This window comes from Pseudophryne corroboree, chromosome 2 (assembly GCF_028390025.1).
Source record: "Pseudophryne corroboree isolate aPseCor3 chromosome 2, aPseCor3.hap2, whole genome shotgun sequence".
Lineage (NCBI taxonomy): Eukaryota > Metazoa > Chordata > Amphibia > Anura > Myobatrachidae > Pseudophryne > Pseudophryne corroboree.
Genome location: NC_086445.1, coordinates 777,850,924 through 777,865,315, shown reverse-complemented (window position 1 = coordinate 777,865,315; position 14,392 = coordinate 777,850,924). Strand labels below are relative to the sequence as shown.

The following is a 14,392-nucleotide window of genomic DNA, read 5'->3' as shown; positions in this document are numbered from 1 at the left end:
GCAACCCTGGCAGCGACAAGTAACTCCCGACCAGCCGCAGGAGCTGTGCTGGCTGGGAGAAACTCTACAAGTACAAAAACATCGCTGCTGGGCAATGCTTTTGTACATGTGCGGTGGGGCCGGGCCAGACATGCGGGGCAGACTAGCCCTGTGCTGGGTGCTCCCCAGCATGTCTGTGTCAGTGATCGTAGCTGTGCTAAATTTAGCACAGCTACGATTAGGTCGGAATGACCTCTATAGTTCCTGAGAAATCAGGTTGTTGCCCAAAATGTAAACATTCCCATCCGACATTTATTGTATTGTTTTTCGGGAGTGTGGGATAATCAAAACATTTTGGAATAAGCTATTACTATATATTAACAATATTAAAAATCTAGTCTCACTCCAGCTTTGGTTTAACCCGTTAGCTTTATTTTGTACAAAGTTTCGAAGTGGGACCTCGGTCAAGAGAAAAAGAAAATGATTCCTCCTAATGTTCTTGGTAATTTTACTTACCATTGTAAAACAAACACTACTGCAGCTACTATAGGTGGTCATTCCGAGTTGTTCGCTCGGTAAAAATCTTCGCATCGCAGCGATTTTCCGCTTAATGCGCATGCGCAATGTCCGCACTGCGACTGCGCCAAGTAAATTTGCTATGCAGTTAGGAATTTTACTCACGGCTTTTTCATCGTTCTGGCGATCGTAATGTGATTGACAGGAAATGGGTGTTACTGGGCGGAAACAGGCCGTTTTATGGGCGTGTGGGAAAAAACGCTACCGTTTCCGGAAAAAACGCAGGAGTGGCCGGAGAAACGGAGGAGTGTCTGGGCGAACGCTGGGTGTGTTTGTGACGTCAAACCAGGAACGACAAGCACTGAAATGATCGCAGATGCCGAGTAAGTCTGGAGCTACTCAGAAACTGCTACGAGGTGTGTAATCGCAATATTGCGAATACATCGTTCGCAATTTTAAGATGCTAAGATTCACTCCCAGTAGGCGGCGGCTTAGCATGAGCAAATCTGCTAAAATCCGCTTGCGAGCGAACAACTCGGAATGACCCCCCTAGGGTGTAATTCAGAGTTGATCGTAGATGTGCTAAATTTAGCACATCTACGATCATTTACTCTGAAATGTGGGGTTGACGCCCAGAACGGGGCTAGTCCGCCCTGCATGTCAGGCCCTTACCCCCCACCGCACATGTACAAAAGCATCGCACAGCGGCAGTGCTTTTGTACTTGACAAGTAGTTCCCTACCTGAGCAGCTACTGTGCGCTGGCAGGGAGCTATTTGTCGCATCCCGGGCGTAGTGGCTGAATGTGACATCATGCAGCTTCCGAGGCCCGCACGGTCCGGGCATGCCTCCGTTGCCTGGACTGCACCCCCAAAATGGCGGCTAAATGCCACCAGCCCACCCCCTCCTGCACAGCGAACGCCTCTGCCTGTCAATCAGGCAGAGGCGATCGCTGGGCTGAGATGCTGATAGCATCTCTGGCATGCACATGTGCACTGCGGCACATTTGCATGCGCAGTTGAGACCTGATCGCCTGCTGTGTGAAAACGCACAGCAGCGATCAGGTCTGAATTAGCCTCATAGTTTTGCAGTTTCTTAGTTTTCCAGGCATGTATAAAACAAAAATGGGTACTATACATTAATAGTTTGGACAGCTCATTACAGACTAAGAACCAGGCCCGGCGCTACCCGCTCAGAAAAAGGATGCAGAGCAGGTAGGCGCTGGGCAGGAGAGGCGCCTTTACTGCTCTGCATCCCTGCTGAAGCGCCATCCTGTCCCCCCTGCTGCTGCTGCTGGCTGCTGTGCCTGTCACACTGACAGGCAGCCGCAGCAGCGCCGGCAGCAAGAATCCTTCTTCTCTCTCCCCTGTGACAGTGAGAGGAGAGTCAGTGTTTGTTCTGTCGAAAGGGTGTGGAGCTACATGGACCAGGGGGGCAGGACTACACAGGACCAGGCTAGCAGACCGTGGAAGATCTGGCCAGCAAGAATGTGTTAAGGGGATGTAAAAAGAGTGTGAGAGAGAAAGTGTGTGTGTGTGTGTGTCTGGGTATGTGTATGAATATGTATGTGTGTGTTTGTATTTATGTATGTATGTATGTGTGTATCTGTGTGCAGAGCCATAACTACGTGTGTGCCAGGTGTGCCTGGCACACAGCGCAGTTGCCCTGAGGGCGCAACTGCCCGTGTCCTTTGCCTAAAATCAGCGGCATTGTAATAAGTCAGTTTGACTTATTACAAGCTGCCTATGACTGTGTGCGAGCGCTGCCGCCGGCGAGGAGCAGCTCTGGGGGCAGCCGCAGGAGAGGAGGAGGGAGGGGGAGAAGGGAGTAGCAGCAGCGCACTCTAATTGGTGGTGGCGCTGCTGCAGCTGTCCCTCTCCTTCACATTGGCTGCCCGCGATTACTCCCTCCCTGCTCCTGGCGCACTTCTGCCAGGTAGCAGGGAGGGAGCGATCCCCTACCGCTGCCTGTTGCCTGCAAAGGTGAAGCGATCCCCCACATTCCCTAATGCCCCATTGTGAATCCAGACTGCGCATGTGCGACTCCAGATGGGAAGGGGCGGAGCCTGGCGCAGAAGAGCAGCCACAGGCAGAGGAAGGGGAATAGTGTGTCCCAGCCTCCGGGAACCATGCAGTATCTCTCTGCTCCTCAAACATTGGCTGGTGGTAGCCCCGCCCCCCCTTCAGAACACATGCACCTCCGGCTCCAACACCATCAGAACTGGATCCAGAGACCCATCTCCGCTGCTGCTAACAGGACATAAGAGGGGAATGGGCTTGCTAAATGTGTGTGGGGGAGGTGGCTGGTTGCAGGGCTGTGGTATGTGTGCTGAGTGCAGGGCTGGTGTACATGAGTGTGTGAGAGGTGGCTGTGGTGTACTATATGTGTGGTTGGTGGAGGGCTGTCTGCCGTAATGTTTAAAAAGGGGGACGCTGTCTGCCGTAATGTGTAAAAAGGGGGACGCTGTCCACCGTAATGTGTAAAAAGGGGACACTGTCCACCATAATGTGTAAAAAGGGGGACGCTGTCTGCCGTAATGTGTAAAAAGGTGGACGCTGTCTGCCGTAATGTGTAAAAAGGGGAATGCTTTCTGCCGTAATGTGTAAAAAAGGGGACGCTGTCTGCCGTAATGTGTAAAAAGGGGAATCTGTCTGCCGTAATGTGTAAAAGGGGCTCTACCTGGTGTAGTGGCGCTACTGTGCGGCGTAGTTTGAATAATGGAGACTACTATAATATGTAATATGAATTGGTATATTTTGTGGCCACACCCCTTCCCCATGAAGCCATACCCCTATATTTTTTGCGGCGCGCACTGCCCCTATTTTACATACGGGGGGTGCCGATGCCCTCTCTTGCACACAGCACTAAAATGTCTAGTTATGGCACTGTCTGTGTGCAGGGCCATAACTAGTGCTGCACATAGTGTGTGTGGGCAGAGAGTTCACATCCATAGGCTTGCACGGATCTCCTGCAGCTCAGGGGTCCAAGAGGCCATGGTAACACCCCGTCCCTGCATGTAAACTATGGGAGGGCGCAAATTTATATTTTGCAGGAGGGCGCCGAACAGCCTAGCACCGGCCCTGCTAAGATCTTTGCAATAGTCAAATCCACTGACTAGTATCTTCATCTTTGCCTATTACAAGCCCCTTAATTACATTTTTAGATTATTTAAGTTAAATAAATTCCATGGTTTCCTTTCTTCTTGGCAGTCTTCCTGAAGATAGGTAAATGTGATAATGTCCGCAGGTCTCCCTGCCCTACTCCTCTCCTCTTTCACCTTCCTTTTGTTTCCCCTTGACCTCTGATATTGGGGGTCATTCCGATACGTTCGCTCGCTGCGTTTTAATGCAGCAGAGGGAACGGGCCCTGTGGCGCATGTGCCGGTGCTGTAGTGCGCCTGCGCATGCGGGACGGCCAAAGGCCATAGCAGAGGCGATCGATGAGCGGGAGGGGTCGAAACGGCGGCGATTGGCTGCTGTTTTGTAGGCGCGGTCCGGCCAACCCAGGCATGGCCGGACCGAACGGGGGGCGGGCTGCAGTGGCTGCATGATGTCATACGCAGCCGCTGCGGGCCAGGAAGCGAGGAGTAGCTCCTGGCCAGCACACTAAAGCTGTGCTGGCCAGGAGTTACTCTTGAAGTGCAAAGGCATCGCCGCTGTGCGATGCCTTTGCACTTCTGCGAGGGGGGCCGGACTGACATGCGGGGTGGACTAGCCCCATACTGGGTGTCCCCCCGCATGTCAGGAAAGATGATCGTAGCTGTGCTAAATTTTGCACAGCTACGATCAACTCGGAATGACCCCCATTGTTTGCAGTTTTGGATGTTGATTGGATGTTGACCACTTGAGATATTACAGTGATACAATTGTTTAAAATTTCCACTTTATGCTTACTTTGAACAATGCTATACATGTTAATCTTTCTATTTGATATACATTACTGTAATGTCCTAATTGGGTTCTAGCACACTTGATATAGTTGAACATTTTTTTTTATTCATTACAAATACTGTATACTATATAATGCCCTTTTACAAGTCTGCTTTGTTTGGTCTGTTTATGAAAACCCCCAAGAGATTTTGAATTAAAAAAAGGCATCAATTTAACGATAGCTGAGCAAACTAGTCAATTTATTACTTTACAGATGCTCCCAGGGGCGGATCCAGAAGAAAATGAAAGGGGGGGGGGGGCACCATGATAGGGTAACGGTAATAGTTATATTTACATGCACCTAAGGCATGTGTGGTCCCAGATAAGGGGTGTGGTATCATGGGGTGTGTGGCCTGGCAGAATACGCCATCAGGTAATGATTGGCTGTAGGAGTTTATTGCCAATGTTTCATCCTGATGAAAAGGCTGACTGGGCCTTGAAATGTTGGTCACCTGTTCCATTAGGTATGGGAGCCTGGAAGGCAACCCATCACAATATAATTATTATAGTTTTTAGTTGGTGGTGGCAGGTGCAGCATACCTTGTTTTTGGCACTGCACTGAGACTCAGACTGCAGGACACAATCTGCCCATCTTTGATTAGCAGAAGCAGCCAGCTGGATCTCCAACAAGCAGCATAAGACATCTGCAGGACAGCCCTATCATAATCACACGGGCCACCTTCTCAAAGCTGAGGCTGAGTGTGACTGCACCTAGCATGGTGGTAAAGAAAGTGGAGGAGGAATAGCTGGGAAACTATGCGGTACGGTGAGGGCTAATGAAGCCTTCTCCGCCATCATAATTTACAGTCTTACTCCATGCAGGCATTTGATCCCCGCGCCTGGGCTCGACAATGGATGGCTGGCAGTGGGGGAGGTAGGTTGCGGTGTGAGCTCCCCATTGGTTACCACATGGACTTGTAACCAATGGGGAGCTCACACCGCAACCTACGGCGGGTCCTAGTTCCTGCTGGCTCTTTTTTCAAATCTGACTGATGTAAATAGCAGTAGTGCTGCTTCTGTTCTCCTTTTGAAAAAAAGAATTCAGAAACGACAGGGGGGCACGGGTCCATGTGCCCCCCCCTGGATCCGCCTATGGATGCTCCTACCTTTTTAACAACCCATTGGACTTACGACCAGCTCTCTGACTAGCTGGAAGCAACACTTTAATAATTTTTATGATTTTTGCTGATTGTAGTTTTATGTTCTGTAATACTGTACAGTATGTAAGTTATGTAAGTAAAACAAAGCTATCAAGTTGGAGTTTCATTTAGACCTTATCTTTATTTATAACTACTGTAGCTGAATACCCATGCTTCGCTGCAGACTTTAAAGAATAACGCCAATCTTTGTCAGGTCGCATCTTTGAGCTTCCCTGGATTGATTCTGTCAAAATGCTCGTGCTGAGGAGAATAATCCACCTCCTTCTCTGCCCTATCCTGCCTGTGATGCTGCCTTGCTTAGTGCTGTAAATACTGGGATGACAGTCCAAGCTCTGCCCGCTGTATGTTAAATATGTAAGGTTTGCAGGCTGACTCTATTTCAAAGGGCCCTAGGTCTCCTTGCTTAGCTTCTCGCTCTTCGTAGGGCCCCTCCTCTGAGGTAAAAAGATAAAGATTTTTGCACAACACTTAAGGTCACTGTGAGAGCTGTTGGTACACTTTACAATGCAGATAAGCAGTTACTGACTATCAAGCTTTCCAGTAACAGAGTATTGTGTCCTCCCCTCTATGTGACTTGGTATTGCCATCACCATGACTCTCCTCTGTGAGGGGGGAATTTCCAATAATCATCTCATCACTTTTAACTCCTATGTGGGTGAAATTTAGAAAAATCCCTTCTTAGTGGGTGCATGCATCACAAAGGCAAGCTACTGTCCAAATGTCCTTATGGATCAAGTTTGACAAAGGTCAGAACTATGACCGAAATGTTGATGTGAACTACATGTTGATGGTCTGATTAAAATCCTCTTGCTATTTGAAGACTAGTGAGTGCTCCCTTACTTTGGAAACTACATTGGAGTGGGGATTCTCCTCCCTCATTGGATGTCACCCCAGCAATTTATATGGAATATGTTAGTGTGCACCCTATCTCTCTCACTCTCTCTCTCTCTCTCTCTCTCTATATATATATATATATATATATATATATATATATACATATATATTTATAGACTTTTGATACATCCGGCACCCATATGACTTACATAGAAAGTGCTGAGTGGGTTTAGGTTTAGTTAATTCAGTCACTTCAAGTTTTATCAGCATATCCTATTTTATCCCTAGTAATCTGGCTTACCCTACATGGTGTCTAAATTTAAACTGAGGTAGAGGTTTCGGACCCCCAGGTAAGGGTCCCATGGGTAATCCAATATACTGTACAAATATGAGTATCAGGGTCAATAAGGAAATCAAAAGAATCTGGCCGATTGTAAGTTCTCATAAGGAACTTACTGGTTTATTTGGTACCCGGATTATGCCAGCGTATTCTTGGGAAAAAAACCTAAAGGATATGCTGGTAAAACTTGATGTGACTGAATTGATTAAACTTAAACCCACTCAGCACTTTCTTTCCAGAAAACCTGGGCGTTTTAGATGTATTGGGTGTGTCACCTGTCGATCTATGTTGGTGGCTGACACGATTAATCATCCTAGGTCTGGTAAAAAAATTATCATAAATTATCCACTTACTTGTACCTCACGGTTTGTCATTTACGTTCTGTCTTGCCCATGTGGTCTTTACTATGTGGGCAAGACAGAATGCCAGTTCAAGGAAAGAATGTCCAACCATAGAACAGCCATAAGAGCGGCACTGGAGTCCGGTGCCAGTGACCAACCGATGGCACGTCACTGTTCACAGAAATCGCATAATATAGCCAGCATCAGAAGTAAATTGATTGACCACGTCCATGCATCCATGCGGGGTGATAACTGGGGAGGATACTGCTCCAGTTAGAAAGCCGGTGGATATTTAAACTGGACACATTGGCCCCAAAGGGGTTAAATGAAGAAAGTAGTTTGAATAGTTTTTTATAGTCAGCTCCATAAACATGAGATTATTCTGATTAAATATAAAGTATTATCTTGAACCAGCAGAGTTATGTCTTCATAGAGGCTACATTTGGGGCGTAATGAAATGTGGATCTGGGATATATAATGAGTGTGTCCCATGTTTTTATTTATATGTTTGGTCTGTTTATGTATATATTGATACACTTTTGGTGATTTTTCTAATGTATTTTATTGCTACTGTCTGTAATTGTTGTATTGGTTACCTAGGTAACCACAATGTGTCACGGACTGGTCTCTCTGTGGGAGCAGGCCTGATGACGTCATCTGCTGTGCTAAGGCTGCCACTTGAAACGGATGGCTGCGGATAGCGTGGCTGATTGAACGGAGTGAAGGCACACAGGTGAGGCAAGACACGTACGCTGATAAGGGGGGAAGGGTCTGTGAGGGTATATATTCTGTGTTGTTATGGGTGTGTATATCCCTGACGATGGGCAGTTGCCCATAACAATTGTTGGATGTGACCTTGGTAATAAAGAATTTGAACAAAGACTCCTGAGGGCCGCCTGTCTACATCTCTCTCTCTCTCTCTCTCTCTCTTTCTCTCTCTCTCTCTCTCTCTCTATATATATATATATATATATATACCTTTTTCCCCGCGGCTTCGCACGCGTGGAAATCTTACTGCAATAAGATTATTTTCATTGCCCCATCTTCAAGTTTAACCCTTTCTCACCCCCCCCCCATGCTGATGAAGGCTGAACTTGGACTGAAATGGCATCGGGAGTGTCACTATTCGTCTCAGCGACCCCGAAAACTGTGGATTTTTACATGTCACCCCATTCCCACCCCCACTCCTAGGGGTGCTAGGGGTGTCTTACCCCAACAATATTGTTTTCCAGATTGTAAGTCATATGTGTACCAAGTTTGGTGTAAACTTTTCCAGGCATTCCAGAGTTATGCTGGAACATAATATACACACATATATACACACATACATCCATTTTTATATATATATAGATAAATAAAAAAAATATGTATTAAGTATATGCTTAACAATCAATTTTTCCTAGAAATAGAACTCAGCCATTAAGTGATTAACATCTGTAAAATAATTAATTAAATATATTTGACAACAGTGCAACAGCAGCAGGTACATTTCTCTGAGCTCTCCTTCACATACTACAGAATGATGGAGTCAGTGCAGTCAGTATATAGTACGGATTGGGCTGAGATAACTACCCATTTGGACATGGAATACTAATTTCAAAAAGGCACAAGGTAGAGCATGGGTGTAGTGGTATAGAAGGAATAGTAATGGGCAGATGGGGTGTGGTCAGTGTTGGACTGGTGTATTATGGGCCGACAGCAAGAATGTAGTGGTAGGGGCCCATACTCAAGGAGTCTGGTTGGTCTCTGCAGGGGGTATGACCAGTCACCACAGAGGCTTAGACAACCATTACAGTTGTTATCGCATGCAGACAAAATGGATACTGTAGTAACAACTGATAGTTCATACCATATAATTTACCAGAATATGCACTGTAGTGAATGCATCATTGTCCTGGGAATGCAGTATAATGTAACATACAGATGTAGCCACGCTCATCCTTGTAGCTTCTCTCTGGTCCAGTGCCCTGATTGAGGACTTGGTAGAAGAGCTGCTACACTGGGCATGTGCAGTGGGAGGTAGCTGTTAGATAGACAGTTAAAATATAGACATTCATTAGGTTGTCACCATATGGTTTAGGGTCAAAAGTCAGACAGGGCCAAAAGTCTGACAGAGTCAAAAGTCCAACAGAGTCAAAAATATCCGTCAGGGTCAACACATGTTTTTAGGGTTTTTTCATTCTTTGACAAAAATTTTTACATTTACTATCCATGTCACCAGGGCCGGATTAAGAGAGGGGCGTGAGGGGCGGTTGTCCCAGGGCCCCCACACATTAGGGGACCCCACACACAGTTGTTTCAACTGGAGTAGTACTCGTCCAGCAGCTGAACTGTTCATTAATAGTGGCCGGCAAGGAGCTTGTCTGTCTCCCATGAGTCTTACAGGATGGTGAGGTGAAAGCCTGCAAGACAGTTGCCATGAGCCAGCCACGTGTGCTGCCCCTGCACACTCGTCCTTCTTATGCTGCTGCAGAAATGGTCTATATGTGTGTGCATGTGTGCAGGGGCGGATTGGCCATAGTGCTCACCATGAAGAATCCTGGTAGGCTGATGTGTCTGTGGTGCCTATTTTATGTTTTGTCATGTGGCCCCAGCCCACCACACTCAGTGCACTGCAGTGTCCCCATTCATTCTGTTATTCCATCTCTGCAGTACAGCAACACTGCCATCCAGTGATGTTGCCATGGCTATACGGTATGTTATAACTCTTGTGCTGCCATGTCGGGGTACTTCTACAAAATAGTACAAGGCCACTTTTAGTTCCCAATTTGCCCCTGGTCTCAGACACAGCAGCAGCAAAGATGCATGGAAAGACGCATTGCATACAATCAGGGATCGCACCCCCCTCAACAAACCCCACCCCCTCATCAGACCACACCTCTATTAGGGTTGCTTCTATAAATTTCCCGGGCTGGTTTTCCATCCAAATCTGCCCTTGCGTGTGTGTATTTGTTACTATTATTCCAGTTGCACACATGGGGGGTGTTTGGCAGCAAGTTTACTACCGGGGGCCCCACAACTTTATTGCCCCTGAGCTACCACCAGCCTTACTCTGGCCCTGCATGTCACAAACTGTTACCTATAGTAACCTAGTGGCAGGTGAAGCGGAGTAAGCCACCAAACCCAATGCATGGCAAGGGGCTGAATTTCAACAAAGTTGAGGGAAAAAATGTAAAAACACAAAATAAAAATAAAAATTGTGTGTCAACCTTTTGACCCTACCAACCTTTTAACTGTCTGTCTTTTGACACTGTTGAATTGTTGACTATAGGACTTTTGACCCTGTTGACCTTCTCTCTGTCTGACTTTTGTCTGTTGACCATCTTTTAACTCTCTAAATTGTATACCACACCCATGTGCAGCAGCTCTGCTCTGTCCCTTTAACTGTATGTTGTGGCGGCACCACTAGTAATCGTATTCTGTAACATTGTCATAATTTGAGCCACTTGAGAAGTGGAGGGGGTTTCTAGGCAACCGGAACAACCACCCCTGAGTTTGCCTATGAGCTTCTTCTGCGAATGCAACCACTGGAAGTGTCAGTGCACTATTAATCATAAACAGAGATTCTCCTGAGGAAGAACATTTTGAACTCCAGAATACTCCATGCCCCTGCCCAATTGTGAGCCCCCTCAGGAAGAACCTACTCGTGTTGTCCAATTCTTTATCAATAGATCTTATAGGGCACCCAGTCTTAATCCCAAATTCCAATACCAAAACGGCCTAGTCCTACACATGTAGCTCGCTCATTGTGGCTACACCTAGTAACGGTTGTGACTAGGTTGCCTCTATGTGCGAGCACACTGGTATGTACGTGCATAAATTCATACCCATGATGCATATGCATTGCATGGACATAGTTGCTGGTGCGAATAGGCGCAGTCTTACATGGCTAGCCATTGTCGTGATGCGTATGCATGTGCATACGCATCACTGCATCGTTTAGTCTGGGTACATCTGTATGTTCCTTTTTGTAAGTATATATTGTACTGCTGCACTGCTTGTTGTATGTTCTTATGTTTGAAAATGGGGAAGTGGATGCATGCTTTATGTGGTTGGTGGGTGTTATCTTGTGTAAGATCTAAAATGTTTCCTAACATTTTTAATAGTTCTGTAGATATATAAACAATATTGTATCAAATAGTTTATTCATTTTAATTTAGTACTTTGCCTATTTCAGCATTGACTGCTCTTTTTTGTAGTATTATAGAGATTTCCTTTAGTATAATGTATCTTGAACAAGTTTCTTTTTATAATAATTGCAGTAATAGACAAAGTTTGCCAACTACCGGAATATTATTTTCTCTACCATTATAGTCGATCCAAAATACGTTTTTTGTTAAATCAGCTATTTAGTACATTTGAATGATAAAATCTGTCATGTTAAATCTCTTAACACATCATTAAAGTGTATAGTACCGTATTTTACTAGTGTCCTTGAACAAGACTGATTGACTTAAGAACAGGTAACTCATTATCTACTTTTCTAAGAAATTATATAAGATAGCATTTTATTTCTTTAAAAGCTACATTTGCCTATTTCTTAACTTAAAAATTTGCATCTCAAATTACAATATACCAATTCTATATACTGTAGAATGAAAATTTCTGAATGTTATTTAAATTACTACTTTATCTGTTAGGATCTTTGATTGGTTTGGATTTGTGACAGTGGCCAAGGTGTTAATGCAGCTGGAGGGTGTATGGAGTAAATTAGGAGATCTGAGCAAGTTTCTCTACATACAGATGTAGCCACCTTTATCTTGAGTGGCTGAGGCGTTTGTCCCGATCGAGCATATGCAGCGTAGGGAGGCGCGCCTAGTCACAGAGAGGCGTACCTAATCGCACGGAGGCAGACATGGCGTTTGGCGTTACCTTTACGTGTAATACCTGCGATCAGCCACCAGATGTCGCTTTTTACAATCACCACTGCGCATGCGTGTGGTCTCCCGTAAAATACAATACTGAAATACATAATAAGGACTACTTTACTAAGGCGTCTCATTACGCTGCATACAGTAAATACTCATTACGCTGCATTATTTAATACAGTACTGTATATACGACACCGACGCAAATAGTACAGCATACAGTATATGATCCATCTACAATACTTTATGAATACTGTATGTGAGCGTCCAAGTCCCGCAGACAAAACATACTGTAAAACCAGTATGTACACTGTCGCAAATGGATGTGTGTTACAAGTTCACTATTGCCTCTCAAGATTAGGAATTTTGTACAGTATGTTATCGTCCTAATCCCGTAGCCATTACAGCATAATCAAAACCAATGGATTTATACATTTGTCTGCGGCGAAGTGGTGAAGTGTTTCGCTTCCTATACTCAGAGTCCCGGGTTCGATTCCTTAAGTACGAATGCATGTTAGTTTTTTTCAGACACTTTATTATTTTTTTTATTCACATAAACCAGGGCAAAGCTGCATGAGCGGTTCTATGTGATCGAGTCCGGTGTACCATAATGTGCAGGTTCTATGCAGGTTAAGGTTCTATGCTCCGTACAGTACACATACAATTCTGTAGCTGGGCAGACTGAATAGAAATGGCTACCACCTATGACTCCTTGCCCCACAGAGGCCCTAGGCTACGGAGCAAGTAATAGTCCAGATTGTACAGACTATGGGGCAATGCTGAAGGAGCGTCACAATCCCCTAGCTAAAATACACAGTATGCACATTATGGTACACCGGACTCGATCACATAGCACACTGGCAAAATGGCCGCCGCCCCTGAACCCTTGTGCAGGTTATGGGGCAATGCTGAAGGAGCGTCACAATCCCCTAGCCAAAATACACAGGGGCGATGGGGATAAGCTACTGTAGGATTGCATACAGTATTACGGTACACCGGACTCAATCGCATAGCACACTGTCAAAATGACCACTACCCCTGAACCCCCACCTCCTGAACCCCCACCTCGTGGCAGGCAGCAGTCGGGTATGGAATGAGAAATGGCATAAGCTGTGCAGGCTACGGGGCGATGCTGAAGGAGCGTCACAATCCCCTAGCCAAAATACACAGAGATAAGCGAGGTCTATGCACATTACAGTACGTTACACCGGGCTCGATCGCATAGCAAACTGACAAAACACAAGTTTTACATAAAGCAGGCCAAAGCTGCAGGAGAGTTTCTACTGTAAAGGTTCTATGCACCGTACGGTACTGTACACATACAATTCTATAGCAGGGCAGACTCAATTGAAATGGCTACCGCCTGTGACTCCTAGCTCCTAGGAGGCACTCAGCTATTGAGCAAATAACAGCACAGATTTTGCAGGCTACGGGGCACTGCTGAAGGAGCGTCACAATCCCCTAGCTACAATACACAGGGGCGATAGAGATAATCGAGTGGCAGAAGGGGGGGTCCCCTTGATTTAAGGGGCCCCCACTCCTCCAGGGTACCCCGGCCAGGTGTGACTAGTTGGGTATTTAATTCCATGGCCGCAGGGACCGGTATAAAAGTGTCCCCCGGCTGTGCATTATCTGTCCAGCTAGTGGAGCCCAGTGCTGGTTCAAAAAATATGGGGAACCCCTACGCTTTTTTGTCCCCCTTATTTTTTGCACCAGGACCAGGCGCAGAGCCCGGTGCTGGTTCTAAAAAGATGGGGGATCCCGTGTCCATTTTTTCCGTATTCCTGCCGGAATTCGACCGCAATTGCATATACTGTACCCCTTAATGTCACTGCTTACAGTATACAGTATTTAGACATGAGCTTGTGTACAGTATCTGTCATTAGGTGCTTTTTTCACTGACACTATAACTTTTTTCTATTGTAATATACTGTACAGAGGCGGCAAACTAGCCAAACGGGAATAATCAGCTTCTGCTGAATAAAATGAGATGCTACAGTACATGCCTATATTCTGTGAGTGACTGCGGCTCTATGAAATTAAATCAGAAAATGTAAAGATGAAATGCATTACTAATGTGTGGCATTACTGTACTGTATGTGTATAAGGTGTACTACAATATTTTCTGGTGTAACATAAGGAAAGGGCACTACTGCATGGTCTAATGCAGTGGTTCTCAAACTTGGTCCTCAGGACCCCACACAGTGCATGTTTTGCAGGTAAACCAGCAAGTGCACAGGTGTATTAATTACTAACTGACACATTTTAGAAGGTCCATACAGTAGGTGGAGCTAATTTTTTCACTTGTGATTCTGTGAGACCTGCAAAACCTGCACTGTGTGGGGTCCTGAGGACTGAGTTTGAGAACCTGTGGTCTAATGTAAATAAAGATGAATGTGGTGGGGTGTAATGTGAATAAGGGGCATT

General features: G+C 45.7%; 1 protein-coding gene across 1 annotated transcript in view; it reads right to left on the bottom strand.

Annotated features, from left to right (window-relative positions):
- The window catches only part of LOC135016854 (uncharacterized), a 37,555-nt gene extending 27,135 nt beyond the window's left edge, over positions 1 to 10,420 (bottom strand). The window contains exon 1 of the mRNA XM_063952895.1: positions 10,324 to 10,420. Within this exon, the coding sequence (XP_063808965.1) occupies positions 10,324 to 10,420 (97 nt within the window). The remainder of the gene's footprint in view (positions 1 to 10,323) is intronic.
- Positions 10,421 to 14,392: the final 3,972 nt, after the last annotated feature.